At 39.7% G+C, this 21269-nt stretch overlaps 2 protein-coding genes across 4 annotated transcripts; one reads left to right on the top strand and one right to left on the bottom strand.

The window, feature by feature from the left end:
- Positions 1 to 3939: 3939 nt before the first annotated feature.
- On the top strand, positions 3940 to 11352 carry tab3 (TGF-beta activated kinase 1 (MAP3K7) binding protein 3). Of its 3 annotated transcripts, none has more exons than XM_055054865.1 (8): positions 3940 to 4130; positions 4792 to 4948; positions 5758 to 6766; positions 6875 to 7006; positions 8198 to 8358; positions 8743 to 8836; positions 9329 to 9412; positions 10505 to 11352. In XM_055054865.1, the coding sequence occupies exons 2-8, from the start codon at positions 4847 to 4849 to the stop codon at positions 10642 to 10644; spliced, it is 1722 nt and encodes a 573-aa protein (XP_054910840.1). In that variant the 5' UTR covers positions 3940 to 4130; positions 4792 to 4846; the 3' UTR covers positions 10645 to 11352. The 3 variants fall into 3 exon arrangements, with proteins under 3 accessions (XP_054910840.1, XP_054910820.1, XP_054910832.1); XM_055054857.1 differs by lacking the exon at positions 3940 to 4130 and adding exons at positions 4292 to 4529; positions 4630 to 4688 and having other exon boundaries at positions 5758 to 7006; XM_055054845.1 differs by having other exon boundaries at positions 5758 to 7006.
- A 16-nt stretch (positions 11353 to 11368) lies between these two features.
- Positions 11369 to 20168, bottom strand: tmem47 (transmembrane protein 47). Its single transcript, XM_055054833.1, has 3 exons — positions 19731 to 20168; positions 13681 to 13821; positions 11369 to 13591 (listed from the first exon to the last, which is right to left on the bottom strand). Exons 1-3 carry the CDS (start codon positions 19954 to 19956, stop codon positions 13413 to 13415), a joined length of 546 nt encoding a protein of 181 aa, XP_054910808.1. The 5' UTR covers positions 19957 to 20168; the 3' UTR covers positions 11369 to 13412.
- Positions 20169 to 21269: the final 1101 nt, after the last annotated feature.

The following is a 21269-nucleotide window of genomic DNA, read 5'->3' as shown; positions in this document are numbered from 1 at the left end:
TGCACTCCACAAAGTTGGCCTTTATGGAGGAACAGCAATAAAGAAATTATTAAAGACAGACAGTCATCAGATGTGCAAAGCAGGGAGAGGGACAGACACCCCCAAAAACTCAGAGTTGTAATTGCAGCTAAAGGGCTTCTATGAGCTGAATACAAAACCAAGCCACGTTGTTTCCAATTAACAATTCTGTGTTCAAATTATACACTTTTGAAGACATTTGGTTTGGACTGAATTCTAAAAGCAGACTCTGATATTTGTGGTCTGCTTGTTGTCTCCTTGGCGGCAAAATTCCTTACTTATCATTTGGGAAAGCTGTTCAGGCTTTTGTCATACCAAAATAACCTGTATAACACTGCCATTCTGGTATGCACTGACCGTTAGAGAGCTCAGTGTGTTTGTGTGTGTTGAGAAACTAAAGCTTCATACATTTCAGATGTCAGAGGTCACATTTTAGGCTGTAATGAATTGAACTGAATTGAATTGAATAGCTTGAATCAGCTAAATGGAGATGGGTACCTGCTTATTGTACAAGGATGAAAATAAATATTATGCTGGAAAAGACAACTTAGTGTCCTCCATGCAGAACTGTAGCAACACTGATGAAACCAGACTGAAAAAACAGAAAATTCAATTTTCTAAACAAACATTTTGCTTAGGCTTTCATAGTGCTACCATAATCTCTGTGTCACAGTAATTTTTAAGTGTACTGGGCTAAGTTTACTATTGCACAATTAAATATAATAAAAACATTAAAAGCTACTGTGTCTCTGGAAACAGTTGGCATTACTTGGGCCTTTGGGAAACCCCGAGAATCAGGGTCAAGGCTTGGGCTCCTGTTCTCAGAGGTGTAACCAGACACTCACTGTGTCATTGCAAATGAAAGAGGCAAAGTAAAATAGCTCTGGATTCCTTAGATAAAATTCAAAGGATTCTTTCAAAAGTCTGTGTATAAGCACTAAAATATTTTTTTTAATCGCATAATGTGCAGAAACATCAATATTAGCGTTACTTCATACACGAAGAAGCTAAATGATGTCATTTGAGCTCCTCACATATCCTTAAAGTCACCACAAAAGTCTCACCTGTCTGACATAATATCTGTATGTCATCATGTTTATACATTTCTGCAAAACAATTATCCAACTTCAAAAGGTTTGTGATATTGTAAATGGCGTTTTAAATTTCATGCAGATCAACCTTCCCCTCAGTTTGGGGTCTGTGCTGTGAACTCTCTGGGCCCTGAAAGCTTCGTTCCCCTCTGTTCTGATTGCTGCAGGACAACAAGGACACTGCTTTAAATAGCTGCAGCTGTGGCAACTAATCAGCAAGGAAAGGGCAGCTAACGTGAGTCAGACTGGGCTTTAGCGTCAACTACTATGGCACTACCCTTACACCCCACTGAATATATTAGTGGTGGTCCAGCCTCCAGACAATTCAGTAGATCAACTCAATAGGTCAAACCTTCATCATGTGGTGGTGGAGGGACACACCTCTCCACACCTACGTAAAATCTTTAATGTCTTGTGTGCTATTGAGTTTTTTGCATTCTCACGTCATTTAATCTCTGTTACCTCTCTGGTATTGACACTATTAAGTTAATAAAGAAATCACCTGATTGTCAACAAGTTTAATGTCTGAATAACAAGCATCTGGTAGTTGCTGGGGAAAAAACCTATAAAATTACAAAACATCTTAACTAAAATAAGCAACTTGTATGTCCATTGACATCATTCCCCAGATATGTTAGGGGTCTTTCCAACATCAGATTCACAATTCAATAAATAAATGACAAAAGCTTCGTTATCAAAATAGTTGTCCTCATACAAACGTATCAAAATTTTAAATGTTCATTACCTTTTTATGTTCATATCAGCTTATATGTTTTGTAGTGAAACACAACACCTGAACTTGCAACAACCAACAAATTATACCAAAAGGAACAACCAACAACTGTTTTTCTAAATGACAATTCTTTCTATACATAAAACACTTCAATTGCTTGAAGACTTGTAACTTTAGCTGCCCAGGGCTAATCCTGAGCAGCAGGCTCCTGTGAGTTGTTTGAAATAAATTTTCATGGGCTATTATTGGTACTCTGAACTCTTTCCTCCATCCGACAGAAAAACAAAGTACATGCCATGTAAGTCAACCAAATGGGTAATATTTTAAGCTAGAACTAGACAAATGCATTTCAGACTTCTCAAAAGAAAAAAAGAAAAAAACACTGTGAAATATTTCTAGCACTTACACAGTTCACACCACCAGGTGGTGTCCACTCCCCTTAAATAGCCATTAGAACAAATATTTTCTCTCTCGTCACCATGTGAGGCCATGCAATAAAATGTCTAACCCTAACCCGTCAGAAAGCCAATACTGAATCACTTTTCTTTATTTTCCATATTTCTGCACCTGTAACATCCCCAAATCAGAACAATACTCAGATATGCATGTAGTGTGATAAAATGAATGTAGTTTGAATACTCTCATGTTTTTGCAATTTATGTTGAAATGGGAACACTGCATAAAAGTTGAACAACACTGTAGTGTTAAAGCTTGTGATGGCCTTATTGTAGTTTGTGCAACAGAAGCTAGTGAGTCTTTCCCAGTTGTCACTGCTAAGCTCTCAGCTGTCATGGGGGAAAAATGAACTCCACCACAGAGCAGGAGCTCTGTGATTCACTACCAGAGATAAACTCAAAAATTCTTAACTGTATGCTAAAATGATTTAGATCAGACATCTCTAACTGTCTTTTGATAGACATCCTAATTCTGACGAATACATATGACTTAATGAAGCAACTGGATTTATCTTTACCCTAGTTCAAAAACTGTTCACAAGCCTAAAATAGACTGATCTATTTTTGCACTTTTACATTGTGACAGCACATATTACTGTGTCATAATCAATCCTGACGTCACACACATAGATTAAGATCACTGTCACTCAACTTGTCCTCAAAGGTTGGTGTGAAATGTGAACCTATTGTTGATAATAGTAACCGAGTCACTGGTCTATCTTCATTTAAAAAAGAGCACATGCACAGTCAAAACATGTCTGACTGAATGCTTTTTAAAGAATTCTGCAAAATCACCTTTTTTAGAAATACATATAGAAACAAATTTTCTTTAGTATCTATCTATCTATCTATCTATCTATCTATCTATCTATCTATCTATCTATCTATCTATCTATCTATCTATCTATCTATCTATCTATCTATCTATCTATCTAATCTATATCTATCTATCTATCTATCTATCTATCTATATATATATATATATATATATATATATATATATATATATATATATATGTATATATATATATATATATATATGTATATATATATATATATATATATATATATATATATATATATATATATATATATAGTCAAAGGGCTATATATATATATATATATATATATATATATATATATATATATATATATATATATATATATATATATAGATATATAGATATATATCTATATATATCAATCAGCTCTACCTCTACATTGATGCCATCAATCACGTCAATTTGAACGATTTCCTGGTTTGGTGTTGTATCGAAAAAAGCGTCCCTCCCCTGAAAATCCCCAGTTTCGCCAAAACACTTAATGCATTGAATGCCCAATTTTTTATTTTTTTTTATATTTTCGCTGTATTAGACATGAAAATAAAGTTTTGGGGTTCTAATACGTCAGACAGTTTCTTAACATTGTGGTGAGACATCTGCATCAGTATTGTTACATGAAAAGCAAGGCTGCCACATCAATATAATAAACAAACAAATAAATAAATAGACATTCTAAATAGTGAACATTGTGTGACTCAGGTCTCCGAAGCCCTTAGCAGCGTGAATAAACTGTGGCGGCGCGTTCGTAACGAAGGCAGCTTTCAACTGTCGGACGCTTTTTGCGGCGTCACACCGGGAAATCCTGACATTATCGCGATAAACTGACTGCTATGCAGTTCAGCTGCAGGGGCCTGACGCTGGAATGCGAAACTACAAGTTATTTCGCCGAAACAAACAAACTGAAAAACGTCTCTCCGCGGTTTCCGAAACATCGAAGCGTCCCTCTGTAGTCAGCTATGGTTTTAAACGTAACAGAGACTTTTAACCAATGGTAAGTTTAATGAAATCGTTGACTGGCTTTAGCAGAGTTAGCTGGTCCATTACCAGCCGGGGGACTGTGACAGCTGAGCAGCCTTAAGTTAGCATTAGCAAAGTTAGCTGCTTGACAGTTTAGGAACTGAGTTAATCTTATTGAAAGAGTCATCCTGTTTAGAGGATTGGACTGCTAAATTAGTACAAGGTGACATTAGAAAGTCTCTCAGGACTAGTAACTCCGTGTCTCAGTACGACCACGCAGAACACAGGTGCGGCTGTTTGTTTGGGTGATGTTCCGGAGGCTAACTGACGTTGATAAGTAGCCTGCGAGCTGACGGCGGTATGTCGTCGTTGCCTGGTGCAAAAGTCCGGCGAAACAAACAGAATGTCAGCCGCCTTGCAGTTCTGCATTAATGTGAGTGAATATGCACAAGCCCTGCTTAAGTTGTTTCTACGATCGCAATGAACTTTAATTTTTCACGTTGATGAGATATGTGCATTCTTGTTCTTGACAGTTCAAGCTTGCTGTGCCCGTTCTCTGATATCTGTAATGATATTACTGCTGACACATAGGGTGTGTTTGAAGCAATCAGTCGGCCAGCAGGTTTATTGCAAGATTTTCCCTCTGACATGACAGCTTGATCACCATTTGTATCGTTTACCCTCTGCTTCTTCAGGGGATGAGACGACGCATGCACCTTTGGGCCCTTTGACTCTCTATGTGGGTTCAGGATGGCGCAGGGAGGCTCTCAAGTCGACTACCACATCCTGCAAGACCTCAAGCAGCGATTTCCAGAAATCCCAGAGGGAGTAGTTTCTCAGTTCCTTCTACAGGTAAGTGCACACTTCAGATGGGTATTAGCTTTTTCTTAAAAAAAAAAAAAAAGTTGTATTATTGGTTTTCTGCACCTACAAAACCTATTTGTCATAGAATATTTTTTTGTCCCAACAAATTTCTTTTCCCTACAGAATATTTAGATATGTTCTCTGGAGAGCAGATGGATTCGTTCAAATGAATCATTTTGACTTAACGCTGAATATTATTCAGATGCATTATTATGACATTTTCGCTGGGTTGTGACATTTAGATGTGCTTCTACAGAAATGCAATTTTGTTTTGGCTGTCATTTTGACTTGTATTCTTTTACTAGTAAATAAGTCCCAAATGACTTCACAATAAATCTGAGGTGTAAATCTAAACTGTAATGACAATCTGGTGATTGCTTACATATAGTATGACAAATATTTGGCTTATAAAAAGTCCTCTTTTACTTGAAAATTATTTACTGAAAATTATGCGAAATATGCAATATGTAAATAAACTCTATAGGTTTTGGTGTTGCATCGGATCCTTGTTTGCCACTTTTCTCCATTTCTCCCCCATATTTAACCCACACTTAGTGTAAAACATTCATTAAAGACATTTTATTGTTGCAGATAAATGTTCTTTCAGATAAATATCCTCTAGTATGTAGTACAGTATAATATTGCAATCTCTCAGCAATTTCTCCAAATAATTTGGTTTTATAACCATCTTCTAATTCCTTTTAATGACCTGAGCTGTAAAGCTCTTGGATGAACATTTGAACTTTGTTATTTAAGAGCACTGAAATGATCTTAACTCAACATTTTGACTCTTTCAGAACAACAATAATCTGGATGTTTGCTGCCACCTGCTGTCCCAGGAGAGTAACAGATATCTCTATGGTGACTTCCATCACAGTCCGGAGGAGATGCGAATGAGTCGAAACCACATGCTACACATTAGCTTGGGCTATCCAGGTTCAGAGGCTGGAAAATCAAACGGAGGAGGAGCAGCAGGGGGGCGCTCCTTGGTGCACAGCACCAGCGACGGTCACATCGACCCTCAGCGGCCGAGCTACCCTGAACCCCAGTCGGCTCCCGCCACCATGGCGCCCTCCCCCAGTTACAATCCTTTTTTTATGAACGATCAGAGCCGCTCATCCAGCACACCCACGCCTCCTCCCACAATGCAAGGCATGTCCCCCACGTATACACCAGTTCCACGATATCCTATGAACCCTATTACTGTCACCCTTTCGCAAACCATACCTACAGTCCATCAGGCGCTGCAGATTCCTCCAGGGCACTATGTTAACAGCACCAATAACACCCTGTACATCCGGCCCTCTCCTTCTCAGAGCCCACAGCCAGCTCCCTGGCCGTCTCCTGGAGCCCCCGTCTACCAGCATCAGCAGTCCCCATACAGTACCCCCACATATGGCTCCCCTTACAGCTCACCCCAACATCAGGTCCAGCCTCAGCCACAACCACAGCCTCAACCTGGGCACCAGCAATATGTCTTCCTCCCTATTAGCCCCCCAAACCTCACAAATATGCCCTACCATCACCAGCAGCAAGCTCCGCAACAGTACAGGCCCTACCAACCGAAAACCTCTCTCACAAAACAGATAGAAATCACCCTGGAAGGACCAAGACCTCGCAGCAACTCGCCTGTTCACACCCCACACCCCCAGGGCTCGCTATACATGGCGACAAGCCCCTCACCCAGCTCCCCATCGCGCCCCATCACGATTGGCGGACCCCCTGGACCAGCGACTTTCCACCCGGGAATGTACTTGCAACACCAAGGCAACACAAGGCCTCGGCAGGCGTCCTCCCCCCAGCCAGGCCAGTCTGCCTATACCTTCAAAATTAAAGTGTCCCCTGGAGGCCAGGTTCAAAGACCACCCAGCTCACCACCTGTTGCTGAAGCTGAGTCTCTTCTCAACATTGTAGATCAGGGTGCGCACAGCGCCACCCCAGCACCCATCCTGCCCATCTCCGCTCTGCCAGGGAACATCGCCACTCAGTTTCATCAATTACCCCGACGCTCAAGCTCAGCCTCTGATGACTATGCCTATACACAAGGTAAGTGCATTAATTATGTTATTTTTTATTATTTGTCTTTAAATTGGCTTTCAGTCCATATGAGGGTGTAAAGATTAGAGATGCACAAGTCAGTCAACCAAGAGTGATGTTAGGGGATTTTCCCTTCATTGCTTCTAATTGATGGTTAGTTGATCAAATTCTGAAAATCTTTCATTGTTTTTAATGTGACCTCCAATGTACACTTTAACATTATGACTAAATCCATCTTTTAGATTTTTGGTCAATAATTCTGTTTTTCCATTTAACTCTTTCAATAACAAATAGCTTAATGAGTCAGTAAGACCCTGTAATAAAACAGTAGCATGAACAGGAAATTACCCAAAATTGAACAACAAATAATGTTCTGTTCAAAGCTGTGATCTGTTTGAGTCAAACTTTCTAAGGTAGCAGCTGAAAATGCAACAAAAACGTTTTGGCTGGAAGTCATAATTCCTACTTGCACATTCAGAATGGTGCAAGTTGCAGATGTTTTCATTTAGCAGCACTTCCAATAGCTTTTTGTACACTAGTGCTACATGCAGTACTCTGAATCCTATTTGTAAATATGTTGCTTTAGTGTCTGAATTAGAGATGCACTTATGAATCATGCAGAGGACAAGTACTGAGAAAAACATTAGTTTTTTTTTCTTCTATTTTTTATCTCTTGATTAAAAATCAGAACTGTGAACATCTACATTTCCCACTCTGTAAACATGGCTATTTATCCGTTTCTAAACTTATAAGCGAACGTTTTAGGCAATTAAAAATGTATGTAAAATAAAATCTGAAAAATGAAAAGTTTGAAGGCTGACATGATGTGACAATGTTAGTCTTTTTTTATTTCCTTTCATTCATTTTTCTTCTTGATGTCAAATTGTAATTTTAAAATAATCTCTTGTATTTACTTAAAATTATAAAAGTGTGCAGTGTAATCTTTGCATAATTTTCCAGTTTGCTGCCTGATATTTAACCCTTGAATTCTTAAGCTGTCTGAAGTTAAATGATTAAAATCCAAATATGTTTTGTTAAGCAATCTTTTGAATTTCTCTAGAGTGTAATTGTTAGCCTCTTCTAAAGCTAGCTGTGCTTTTCTTATGGCATGATTTGATTGTGTTGTCATGTTGAAGTACCAACGGAAGAGAGGAATGGGTGTAATTTTAAACGCATTATAATTGATGTCCATCCCCACAGCTCTTCTGCTCCACCAGCGGGCGAGGATGGAGCGTCTGGTAAAAGAGCTGCACATGGAGAGGCAGAAACTAGAGCAGTTGAAGACTGATGTCAATAACATGGAGTACGATGCCCTCCAAAGGCGTTTTCGACGGGTCAACTCCACACATCTTGTTCCCAAAGTAAGTATCGCAATATGTACAGTGCCTTAAAAACAAATTCCCCCCCTTGCTTTTCTTTTTTGTCACAATTTTTCAGATCATCAAACAAATTTGATCAAGTTAAGATAATTTGAATACTTTCCAAAATTTAATTTATCAAGGGATAAAAGCAAATCAAACCAACTTATTATGTGTCAAAACAAAGATTAGCCACTTTCCTCATTCAGATTCACTCAGGCCTATTTCCTGTCAGAATGCATCAGTATCTAAGTAATATTTCTGTCATCATAATAAAAACAATCTATGAAATCATATTTTTAATAAGAAAATTTTGAAAGTTGGATCGGGAACATAAAATGTTTTAAGACATATCTAAACTGAATGGGATGTTTTCATTGACTGCAGCCGGAGGAGATTACCCGACTTCGAACTCACAACAGACAACTGCAGATTGATATTGACTGCACACTGAAGGAAACAGATCTGCTGCAGTCCAGAGGTAGTACACACACACACACACACGCACGCACACACACACTGGCTTAAACATAAACATCTACATAAATAACGTTTGAGTGTGTGTCTAATTTATTTATGTGGGCTGATTCTAAAAGAACCAAGCATCAAAGCAGACAGAGTTGGACCTGAAATGATGGATGGATTCTGTTACTCTCGTTATAGATGCAGTGTTTTAAATTGCTGGTTGCTCTGTAGCAGAAAACAAGCTGATCCATAACCAACCCCCCACCCTGTCAATGCTCAATTTGGTTGATACAAAACTCAAGTTGATTCTAACTGATAGAAGCAATAACTTTTGTGTAATGAGTGAAAAACTTGTCTATTTACATAGCATGTTACACTAGAAATATTCTGTCGCAACTCCGTCAACAGATTACCTTTACGTTTCATTTCTGTTATTTGGTTTATTTAGTAGTCACACTTTAAATTTAGATAAAATCTATAAACTTTTATTTCTGTTTTTTCTCTGCAGGAAAGTTTGACCCAAAAGCAATGTGCAACTTCTATGACAACATTCAGCCGGGTCCGTTGGGTCCGACCAATCCTGGGAAGAAAGGTGAGGGACATTTGAAACTATTAGCGATAAAGGCTTTTGAAGCTAGATACAGTTTGAATTAGAATCTGGCACATTTTTGTTTACAAGTGTATTGTTGACCTTTTTTGTTTTTTGTTTTTTAAATTGAGTTTATTTAAACAGGAACATTGAATTGAGATATAATATCTCTTCAACTAGGATTTTATGGTTAAGATGAGCTGAAAAAATCAGACAAGTTAACACAATGAGTATATCACAACAAATCCCCAAGACATGTAAAAGAATATTAATTAAATGAAAATCACAGTTCAAAACAGTGATGCTTTTCTACTAAAGCTGTTTTTAGTAAGTTTTTTTGAAATGAATAAGTGAACGTAATAAATGAAAGTTAGATATGCTCTGGAGATCGGAGCGTAATTGAAGAACCCAATTCAGTTCTGTCGTCTGGAAAGTGTGAAATTTGATTCAAGTATTTTCCAGCTCTGGATAATTATGAACAAAAGGAATTGGAGATATATCTACATATTTCTGGTCCCATCATCTAAAACAGTGTTTCCCAGCTCTGCTCTTCTAACCAAACTGCCCTGTATGTTTTATATGCGTTTCTGCTTCTTCACACCTTAATCACATTATTGCTGTCCAGTCGTATTAATCAGCCATTAGTTAAAGCAGGAAAACGGTTATTAAAAAAAAAAGTAGGTCAGCGTGCCGTAAGGGCTAGGATTGAGAAACACGGATCTAAATTTCCATCCAGTGACTGTGATTTTTTGCAGGTTTTACTCTTATAGCATGAGCACTGCAGAAATGTTTGATGAACTTTCGTCTTTGCTTCAAATAGAGTCTGAAAATTTACATCCATAGCTGGATCTATATGTACCCCAAGATTATTTTAAAAAGTATTTAAAAAATGTTCCCAATATTGACCTTTGAGGAACACCTGTCCTACTTCCAATGCTTCAGTTATAGTTATCTACTGAATAGTTTTTGCTTGAATTTATCTCTTGATAAATATGCATTGAGTGGAACCCACTGAAACGCTTGGTGTATGTGATATATTACCTGTTTTCGTGCTTGTTGTATTTACAGTTTATTCCTGTTGTTTTTTCTCTTTAGAAGGGGAGCAGGCCTCCAAGCCGACGCCTCAAAGAGATGAGGATTTTGAAGGAGCTCACTGGAACTGTGATAGCTGCACCCTCCTCAACCACCCTGCACTCAACCGCTGTGAGGCGTGTGAAATGCCACGCTACAGCTGAACTTGGCATGGCACTGCGTCGCCCATCCCTGCCCTGATCTTTGCAAATCTTCAGACATCCTGAGCCCCAACTCTCAGAATCTGTCTTGACGTCTGCTCCTGTCAATCGATATACAAGCTGCCCTTTCCCCTTCTACCTGCTGAGGAAGAGCCACTATCTCCCCTCTGATTTCTTCTCCTCCTGCCCACTACTGTGCACTATGATCATTGTTTTCTTTGGTGGATCATGAACCTCCTGGCATTTGTCGAAAAACAAAAAACAAGAAGGGGCTGGAAAAGGTGCAACCGCAGCAGTGACGGAGACAACGTGGTTTCTGGATGGAGGAGAAGCGACTGTGGTTTACTTAGGGAACATTCCAGGCAGAGGAGAGTGACTGCCCTGTTTACACTGTGCCCATTACTGAACTCGGAAAGGAGGCACGTCCACTTTAATCCAGGACTTGTGTGTTTCACAATGACAGCAGAACAATGAACGAAGTGGTATGTAAGTTGTGACAAATGCGAATTGTAGATTGTACACTGTATCCAGCTCCGTGTGGGAGCTCGTATCACTGAAAGAACACTAAAAGACACTTGCATAAAAAGTATGCGCTTTGTACTTTTATGCATATTATGCCATCATGTATTACGTGTTCAGAAGATGTTGATTTCCTGTGCAAATGCCTCAACTTGCTGTACTTAATAAAAGAGCTGATTCTATGTGACTTGACGACACAAGACCACAGTTTCTTTTGAATCCTGAACCAAACTTTTATTTTTCCTCCAGTATGCATTTATTATGTTGATGGTCAGAAACATTGCAGCAAACAGTAGTGGCATGCACATGCTCTCACTTTGTGAAGATGAAGCACCATGAGGTTGATCATTGCATTCAGCCTCACATCAAACCTGCTGCATGTTAAACTCTGTTACTTTATATACAATTATTATTAACTCCCACTTTAATATCAGACTTAAATATAATACTTTCCTCAACTACAGTGACTTTTCTCCTTGTTACCCATTTTTGTTGTTGCATTTCAGCAGAGTGGGACGATAAACAGGCATCACATGGGGAGCAGTGTGAGCACATGCTGAAGAGCATGATCATCCAGACTGTGCAAAGGTTCTCCCACAGGGGCAAAAATCAAAGTTGAAAGCATCTTCAGGTCAAAACTTTCTTCAAAGTTCTAAGAAATATTTTTTGTGTGTTTTAAGATTTTTGTAATTTATTCAAAGACTGAACCATAAAAAGGATGTTGGATTTTAGATTTTAGGAACAAAATCTGGGTATCTGGTTATGCTTCATTAATTTCAGGAAATGTAAATGTAACTTATTTAATTTTTATCACAGTTGTATGCAGGAAGAAGAGTCTCCTGTAGCAGTCTGTGTCAAAGTGGCTCTAGAAAATGCTCTGACTGAAGAGACTTCAGAGTCTCATGAGAAAGTTTTAATTGCTTTTAAAACAAAAGCAATTATTTTACTCCAGATATGTAATTTGTTGTAAAACTGAAATATAAACTGGACCTCATACCTTTGCCTTATTTAAAGACCAACGACATCCTAAATTTTGTTGGTTGGTTGACTTATACAGACTTGGTCTAAAACCTTTTTAGAAATAAGAAAAGGATAAGCATCACTACTGTAAATATTTTCTGCGTTTAGTCAAGTTTAGACCACTGGTGTTGCTCTTAAGAAATGATTGCAGGATGTTTGTGGCAGCATTTTCTAAAGCCAAATAACACTAAAGCCAAATACTTGATTAGCAAAAGCCAAATACTTCGTGTTGCTCCTAAACATTGTACATTTTAATAACAAACAAAGAAAATCTTGTTTTTCTTCTTCTTTTTTACAAAGTGTAACTTCTGCATCTAGCGTCTGAACCACTGGACCAAATTTATCCATTCTTGAATTGTTGTCAGAGGTCATAAATTGCCCAGGAGCCGCTGTTTGGACACCCCTGATTCAGACATCTATTCACTCAGCAAGCATGGCAATTAACCATTTTAATTCCCGTTCTTCTTCTAGGATTGCATACTTTTTCATTATATTACATATAGCACAAAAGATATATTTAAAAATAATGTGACCACTATTGTATTGGAAAATTGACACTGCAACTGGTGCTTGATTATGTTAGTGATAACCCAGCAGATGTTTCTCTGACTAGAATCATATAATCAATGGGTGTCTGTGGAATGTTTTCTCTGTTAAAATAGCCCTTATTTATTGCGAGTTTTAAGCGAAGAAGATAAAATAATGCTCCATGATCCCTTTTATTTATGTAGAAAGGGAAATAAAGGTTGTTTAAGGTCCAGCTCGGCGCATCTCTGGGGAAATGTAAAATGTTACCCTGTCTTCCTCGCTTTGTCATCACCAGGATATAACTCGAGCAGGACGTCTTCCTCCCTACGCTGGCCTGAAATCACCGCAGACTTTTCTCTGCCCTCACTACTTTATTATTCCACTGTTCCATATATTCTGCTCAAATCTACGACCAACATGAGCTGCACAGAATTATCTGATGAGTGACATTATCTCTCAAAATGTCTTCTGGCTGGGTTTGAATTTCTGCTTAGGATTTGTGGTTTAGCCTATTAATGAAACTCATGGGCATCTGTCCAGTTTGGGAGTTCACAGCATCAAACGGAAGAGTTTAGTCCAAACACCGTCAACAAGCGTTTTGTATTTTCCTGTTTTCCAGTCTGTGGTTGTGCACTTTGGGACAGAGAACGTTTATTAAACAACAGCATGGAAACACTGGGGGTTTTCTCTCCTTTGTGACATTTTCAATAGTAATCTTCATAGTTCTTGGGGTTCAGGCAGTACAGGATGGCGCCTCCGAAAGAGAAGATGGTGGATCCCCAGGCCAGGCCGTAGCCCCAGTTGAACTCGTGGTAAACCCTCAGACTGACTGTTTCTATGAACTTGATTGGGAACAAGACCAAGCTGCAAACCTGCAGAACCACTGTAAAAAACAAAAAGAGATCAACAATGAGGACAAGGAATAAACATGCATTTGAGATGGTCACTATAGCCGTGGAGAAACGGACTGACCTGCGGAGAACAGCATGACGGCCACGGGTTTGTAGCAGCGACTCCTGGAACCGAAGCACAGGGAGACCAGAGCCACGAGGAAGGACAGCAGGGTGAGGGCTGCTCCTCCGAGCAGCAGGGCCAACGTTGCGATCTGCCAGTCTGAAACCAAACACAGGGGCAGAAATGACAGAGAACATCATGAAACCAGTCTGAGATGCATCATAACAAAGGTAATTCCAGAGTAATGTTCGTCTAGTTGAGGGATAATAAGTAGCAACTTCTTCCACTGCCATCTTAGTATCCAGGCTTAAATCTCGTATGAAACTTGATAGATTGAGGATAAAAAGTATTACAGAGGTTGCTCACACCATAAAGGCTCACTTTGTAAAGAAAAGTTTTCTCCATCTTTGTCAGAAAAGCAGATTACTCCATGGATTTGAGGTGCTGCTAAATTACCACAATGTAAACTAAAAGTATTTCTGGTCAGAAAGTGGGCAGGCTCCACCGTCTGAGGTTCTGTCAATGCCCCATCATGTTTACATTCCAAAGCCAGTTCGGTTCAACGACCAGTGTCAGATGAAGGAGGTGAACCACTCCACAGACAAGAGAACAGCTCCCTCCGACTTGACAAAAAACAAATGCTTCTTTCTTTTTACTAAGCACAGATCTCAGCACTTCAGTAATGATGGCCAGTGCAATAGAAGGAAAAAGTTATTCTGTGAGGTGGCGGCTCGGATAATGAGAATTCCTCCATCGTCTCTGGCTGATGCCAGCGCAGCAGCGTTCTCAGCATTTCCACTGACGATCTCTACCAAAAAAACTCTCAGCTGGAAATAACAGCCATGCCAGAGTTGTGAGATTTTTCACATTTTGCACGTTTCAGTGTCTGCTTTGGGATTTTATGAGATAGACACAGTGGAGCATAATTATGAAGTTGAATGAAAACCGTTACATGGTTTTCAAACTTTTTTTTAATAAATTAAAATCTGTAAAGTGGCACACATTTGTATTCTTCTAAATAAAATGCATTTCTTGCATTTATCTTGCCCTCAAGGCAAGATGCAATGTGAAGTAAATCTGCTGGAAGTTTCAAAATAATCATTGAGGAAAGAGACTTACCAGACAGCAACCCCAAAGACAAAAACACAACTCCAGTGGAATGGTTTACAGAAAAGCCCATTCAGAATGGTCCAAAGACCAAAACCTAAATCCACATGAGAATCGATGGCAAGACATTCAGTCTGACTGAGCTGATGAAATAAAAAAAAAATGGGCAGAAAATACCAGTCAGAAGATGTGTAAAGCTGGTAGATGAACCCTGATTTCATGCTACAAATTGCCAATTCTGGGCATTGAATATATAAATTTACAGCAAATGTTTTCTATATATATTGAAAAAATATTAAACCTATTTGTCATTTTTCTTCAGTTGGTTATATTGGTTTTAAGCTTAAGACCACAGTTTTTAAAACCTGAGCTAAATTAAAGCATGAGTTTGAGATAGCAGGTCACTGGAGACAGGCTCATGTTTGTTTGTAGATATAATGTTATTGTTTTATAGATTAGAGGTCTATGTCTTTACTTGTTGCTGTGTACTCACGGAAAGAGGAGATCAATATGTAAACATGAAGAGGATGTTATGGGGAGGAATCTGATAACACCGAAGGAAATCATTTAAATCGGAGGGTGGAGCAAAGACTTGACATCAAAGCACAGAGGCGTGAATCAGTTATACAGTAGGTGAGAGCGTTCACATTCAAAGACAGTAGTTTGAACAGGCTTCATCTTTTTTCTGCCTCTAAGGAGTCCAGGAAGTTAAAAAAAAACAGATTGAGCATTGCCAAGAAGATTTCCTCTCATTTGGGGCAGAAAATCATCAAAACATTCACCAGCAGGAAGAAAAGTGGAGAGACATAAGCTGCTTAAAGTACAGTTCCCACTCTTTTTGGAAGGGGTCTTTAAACCAGAGGCCAAGTCGCTCAAATATAAACAAACATCAGCTACTTTTGACCAAATATGGTCCAGGATTTGGAGGTTATAAATGGGACTTGTCACCACAGGATGTTGGAAAGAGCACACTTCTTGTTACACAACTCACATGGACCCCTCAGTGTTTGCTGCCTCTCACAGGAAATAAGAAGGGGTTGAAGTGTCTTGACCTGCGGTTGTCACGCAGCACGCCGCTGCTCTAATATCGTCCCTGGGTCAGCTCGGTGCCTTCAGCATGCGGTCGGTTTCAATTGGCCAAGCTTTATCAGTGGGCTCACGAAAACATCAGGAAGCAGAAAGTTGTCTCATGTCAGATTTGGAGCAGAGCCTGTGTGTTGAGCAAGAAACACAGCCAGATTTGGGAGTGCTTAAAGGCTCTGATGAGCAAGAAGTGCCAAATATTAATCTGTGCCCTGCATGATGACAGATGGAAAAGGAGATACCGTGCATGAGAAGATCAGATCTGAGCTTTAATTACGCTTCCCGTGCGTGCATGTGAAGTGTTAATTGAGAAAAACCTTCGAGGTCTCAGTTCAGTCTTTTTGTCTAAGGCAGAACTGTGTCACAGAAGAGCCCCGAGTATTTCATTTCACTTTTAAACACTTTTCTCCATCCTTCACATCAGAAGGATGGAGAATCCAGAAAGTGCTTGGATCAGAGTCCCCTGGCTCCAGCCCTTTACTGCCACCTCAACCAGGCCATCACTGAGCTGTGACCATCCTCGGACAAGAGATAAGCTTCCAGAAATGGGATCAATATTACTCAATATTATATTATTAATGTGCTTTGCCTTCACCGCCTCTCACTGAGCTGGACTGTCTCATGCGCTGGCGCCACAGTCGTCCCCTCATCTCACACCAGCCTGGCATCGACACACACTGCTCTTGCATGACTGCTCCACATTCCAAGCCCAATGTCGAGCCTGTGCCGGTTTAAACATGACCTCTGACCCCACCTCCCAGTCTGTCTGTGTTATTGTGAGAGAAATATACAGTACAACTGAGATACTTACATACCTCTCTGTAAAAAAGATAACAATTTTCTTAATGTCTGTTTCAGTCACTTAGGATTTACCTAATGCTAAAATAATGCCATTATTATTCACGTTTTCTTGAATTTTGTCCCATTCCTCCTGGCAGAACATGCGTGTAAGTGAGTCAGGATTGAAGGTCACTTTGCGCACACACACATTTTCAACTCTGCCTACAAATTGTCTCTGGGACAGAACCAAACCATTGGCTTTAATGTCTCTGTTACTAAGTTGGGTAGGTAAGATTATGGTCATTGTCATTTGCAAGACACATCGGTGCCTAATCCTCACTGATGTTTGGAGATGTTGCTTTAATATTTCCAGGTAATGCTATTTTCATCTTGTGTTTTGTGAAGTCACCATTCCTTCTTGAAGCAAAACACACACAAAATGAGGATGACCAGGTGCATTGTTGTTCCTGATGAATGGACCCTTAGCTTTATCAGGCCACCAGACATGACTCAAAAACATTAGGTCATTTTTCCTGAGTGTATTTGCAAACTATCATCCATTTGTGTAACTTCTAGAGTAATTGCCTCTTCATCCAAGAGTGGCCCTACAGTTCAGGCCCCAGGACTCATTTAATGGAAAATGACACGCTGTTACAAGATTAAACAAGTTTCTTCATTTGTGTTTGTTCTGGCGCTCAAACACACATTTTGCAGGAGAACTCATCTTTGGGACATAAAACCTCATTGCTTCCTGAATGATATGGGAAAATATTTCCATTATATTTATGCTTGCATATGTTGTACTATATAAGATACTATTTGGAAACTGAACCCAAGGATGTGGCTGATTTGTGAAAGTACAAAATTCTCCTACTGATATCTTGACTGATTTAGCTTTAAGTTCCCTTGAAACTTTTCATACAAGAAAAAAGAGTGTTTGAGGTTTTGCCTTAAAATGCAAGCACAAGTGTGTCTCCAATTAACTAAAATAATGTGAATTAACCAATCTGGAACTTAAAAAGCCATGACAAAGTCATATAGGATTCTCTAAGCTGTTAAAAACAAAACAAAACAAAAAAATATGTATGTAAAATTCTGGCATTGGAGAAATGGATACAATTCTCAAAGTAATAATCATTTTTGATAATCCCAAGAGTAAGGTTAGACTGAATCGAAACATCATGCTTGGGATCTTTTTGTAAGGTGTATTGACATATCGAGTTTCATCTGTTCAGATATATTTCAAACCTCTAACAAACAGCATCTTATTGTTTTTTCCAGGTCATACGCTGACTCATAGATCAAGTTCAAACACATCTATGTGGCCAGATGCAGTTTCACACTAACAAGATTCAGTTAATGCCCCAAGCATGACACCAAGGAAAATATTTTGGGGGTGGAGTGGTTTGAGAAGAAAAAAGATAGAGGAGAAGGGCAGCTGGTGATTTCAGGGCCTCAAATCAATAATCCTTAGCCAAGCACAAGCCTAAGGAAATAGGAAGTTTGCTGTGTGCATTCACTGTGGCATGCTACTGCTGAGAGCTGACACAGAGGCTGCGCATCTTTATGTGGCACCAACGTGCACTTTGTCTGCGCTAACAGAGGAACGGGGGCCAGCGTGACCCATCTCAGACAGAAAGAAAACATTTTGTCAAGCTAACAAAAACACGATTCACCGCGCGGCACGCAGGAGAAGCCCAGAGGGAGTGAAGAAAATGAAATATTTATAGGTAAACAGGAGAGCACAGGCAGAAAATGCTGGACAGTCAGTGGGTTTAAAACTATATAAACCAACGTATGCTTTACTTGTACGCATTTACATTTACATTTACATCTGGCTTACAGGACGATTAAAAAAAAAAGGCTGTTGGTGAGCAATGTTACAGTGTGAAAAATGTTCCTGGAACAAATTTAAGCTTCTTGCACATTTTAAGAAGTAAAGATGGGAGAATAGAGGCAAAAAGGAAAATATTGTTGAAAAATAAAATTTGCCACAAGCCTTGCAGGAGACAGCAAACATGTGGTGGAAGAAGGAAAAGATGCTCTGTCAGATAAGAACAAAGCTCAGATTTGCTGACATAAATATACAATGCTCTGTTTGGGTCTCAAACTGCACATCCCCACGAACACACTGTCCTTATGCTGCTGGAAGCATCATGCTGCGCTGATGCTTTATTTTGATGGGGAGAGGGTCAGAGATCATGAGAAAATTAATTGACAAAACGCAGGACGATCCTGAAAAATACCTGTTAGAGGCTGCTATCCAAAACTGGCCCGAGGCATAAGTGGCATCAAATCACATATTAGCATTGACATAAATACAAATATGAATCATGATTTTCCAGCTTATTACTCAATCAAAAACTGATGGACTTTATATTGAACATGAAATGAGGTAACCCACAAAATGCTCCCAGACATAACTCAGAGAGGGGACTCCATGAGGAAGAACCCTAAAAGGGACAAAACCAGCTTTTCTGAAATGCCTCAATTGTTTCCCTGGTAACTAATCTCCAGGCATCTGGATCTCTGGGGAGCTCTGTATTCTGAGTTGGCCTTGCTCCTTGCCCGGTGGAGAAACCCACACAAAGGCTCATTTTGTACGCAACAAAAGGCCAAATGAAACCCCATCTGGAGAGCTCCTGGTTGGGAAAGATTCCCACTTCATCCTAAGTGCAATGGGGAAGCACTACAGCAAGAAGAGGAAAAAAGTTCACAGGAACAGACAGAAAACTACTGCATGTCTCAAGACTTACACTCAGGGGTAAACTTTGATTTCTAAGACTGTTTTACGCAATATCTCTTAAGTTCTGCGGTTTAAGTTAAATAGGCAAGAGTTAATTATAAAGTAATTAACATTTAGCCCTCTTGTGGGTGATGTTTTATAATTTCATACAGACTAGATTGGTTCAGCAGTGCTGTGACTGCAGGGAATCTGGGATTCTTTGTTGCCGACGCGCACATTTAAATATGAATGTGGGTGTCTGCTGCACCCACATTTCTGTCATTTGACAGTGAAAGACTCAAAAATAAATAAATAAACAGAGCTAAGCTGGTTTAAAAACTACCAAATAACAGATTGGACCCCACTCTCTCACCGGCGGCCAGCGCGCTGCTGCAGGACCAGTCCACGGAGCTGACGGGCTTCCAGCAGGACTCCCACATGGACAGGTAGTACTGGTCCTCCGCCGTGACCCACGCCGGGCTCACGATGGCCCCGACATCCAGGCAAAGCGCGAGGAAGACGCACACCAGTCCCACAAACTTCAGTGGCCTCAACCCCGACACCCGCACCTCCTCTGTGCCGCTCACGGATGAAGCCATGTCCCAACAAAAGTGTCTGGCAACTTCAAACACAGAAGGGGAGTAAAAAAGACAGCAACATTTGTGAGTTCGTGTCTTTCCTAAAGTCCATAGGGTGAATGATGTTCAGGTTGTGTCAAGATTGAAACCCTTGTCCGTGGCCGCGCTGTGTTTGCAGGATGTTCACTGACTGCGCGTCCCGCTGGTGCGCACAGTGCGCTCTGCTGACAGGACAGAGTAGCTGCATATCACCAAAACACCATGCTGCACCTGCTGGGTCCTAGTGCCTGGGATTATATGTGTCTCTGTGCAGCTACTATTACCAGCAAAACATGCATTCATTTATTTTAATGCCAAAATGAGTGAATGAAAGACAAACGAAAAAGTCAAAGTATCATTTTTTTAAAAACTGCAACCTGTTTCTGTGTACATTTTTACAGAATCCGTTCATTTAAACATTTTATCGTCTCACTTTAATGACTTTAATGTGTGGGCCTGAGTTTCTTGAAATGTTATTTTAGTGAGAGGTATTGGCAAGCACTCACAGAGCTCAAGAATCAAAGCATGTAAACAAATTCCTCATATTTAATACTATTGATGGACTTGGACTTGAACCTTGCGAGCCACATAAATACAGTTACAAAGTCGGCCTTCTATCACCTGAAGAACATCTCCAGGATTAGAGGACTAATGTCTCAGCCAGATCTAGAGAAACTCATCATGCGTTTATCTTTAGTCGCATTGATTATTGCAACAGCATCTTCACAGGCCTGTCCAACAAATCAATCAAACAGCTGCAGCTGATCCAGAACGCTGCTGCTTGCGTTCTCACTAAAACCAGGAAGATAGAGCACATGACACCAGTTTTAAAGTCCCTCCACTGGCTCCCTGTAGCTCAAAGAATAGATTTTAAAATACTGTTGTTAGTTTATAAATCACTGAATGGTTTAGCACCACAATACATCAAAGATCTGCTGTTGTTGTATCAACCTTCTAGACCTCTCAGGTCTTCTGGTTCTGGACTGCTCTGCATCCCCAGAACCAGAACCAAGAGAGGAGAAGCAGCTTTCAGCATCTATGCACCAAAACTTTGGAACAAACTTCCAGACGACTGTAAAACAGCAGAAACCCTGACTTCCTTTAAATCTCAACTAAAAACACACCTGTTTAGAATTGTATTTGAACTTTAATATGTAACAATGTATTGTCTATTATATGTTGCATGACTTTGTGTTTTTGTGTTTATGATGTAAAGCACTTTGAAATGTCTTGTTGCTAAAATGTGCTACACAAATAAAATTAGATTTGATTTGATTTGATTTTGATCCCACGTG

This window comes from Poeciliopsis prolifica, unplaced genomic scaffold (genome assembly GCF_027474105.1).
Source record: "Poeciliopsis prolifica strain line A6 unplaced genomic scaffold, Auburn_PproV2 SCAFFOLD002, whole genome shotgun sequence".
NCBI classification, from domain to species: domain Eukaryota; kingdom Metazoa; phylum Chordata; class Actinopteri; order Cyprinodontiformes; family Poeciliidae; genus Poeciliopsis; species Poeciliopsis prolifica.
Note: the sequence above shows the minus strand (reverse complement) of the source record. Positions and strands in the feature narration are given on the sequence as shown.

What these genes read in the sequence shown, in the direction of transcription:
- tab3 (XM_055054845.1), top strand. Translation starts at nt 4,847, where the DNA reads ATGGCGCAGGGAGGCTCTCAAGTCGACTACCACATCCTGCAAGACCTC. An exon ending in TGACTATGCCTATACACAAG is followed by an intron (nt 7,007 to 8,197) that starts GTAAGTGCATTA and finishes CCATCCCCACAG; the next exon opens with CTCTTCTGCTCCACCAGCGG. An exon ending in AGATCTGCTGCAGTCCAGAG is followed by an intron (nt 8,837 to 9,328) that starts GTAGTACACACA and finishes TTTTCTCTGCAG; the next exon opens with GAAAGTTTGACCCAAAAGCA.
- tmem47 (XM_055054833.1), bottom strand. Translation starts at nt 19,956, where the DNA reads ATGGCTTCATCCGTGAGCGGCACAGAGGAGGTGCGGGTGTCGGGGTTG. An exon ending in CAGCAGCGCGCTGGCCGCCG is followed by an intron (nt 13,822 to 19,730) that starts GTGAGAGAGTGG and finishes GTTTGGTTTCAG; the next exon opens with ACTGGCAGATCGCAACGTTG. An exon ending in CGTCATGCTGTTCTCCGCAG is followed by an intron (nt 13,592 to 13,680) that starts GTCAGTCCGTTT and finishes TGTTTTTTACAG; the next exon opens with TGGTTCTGCAGGTTTGCAGC.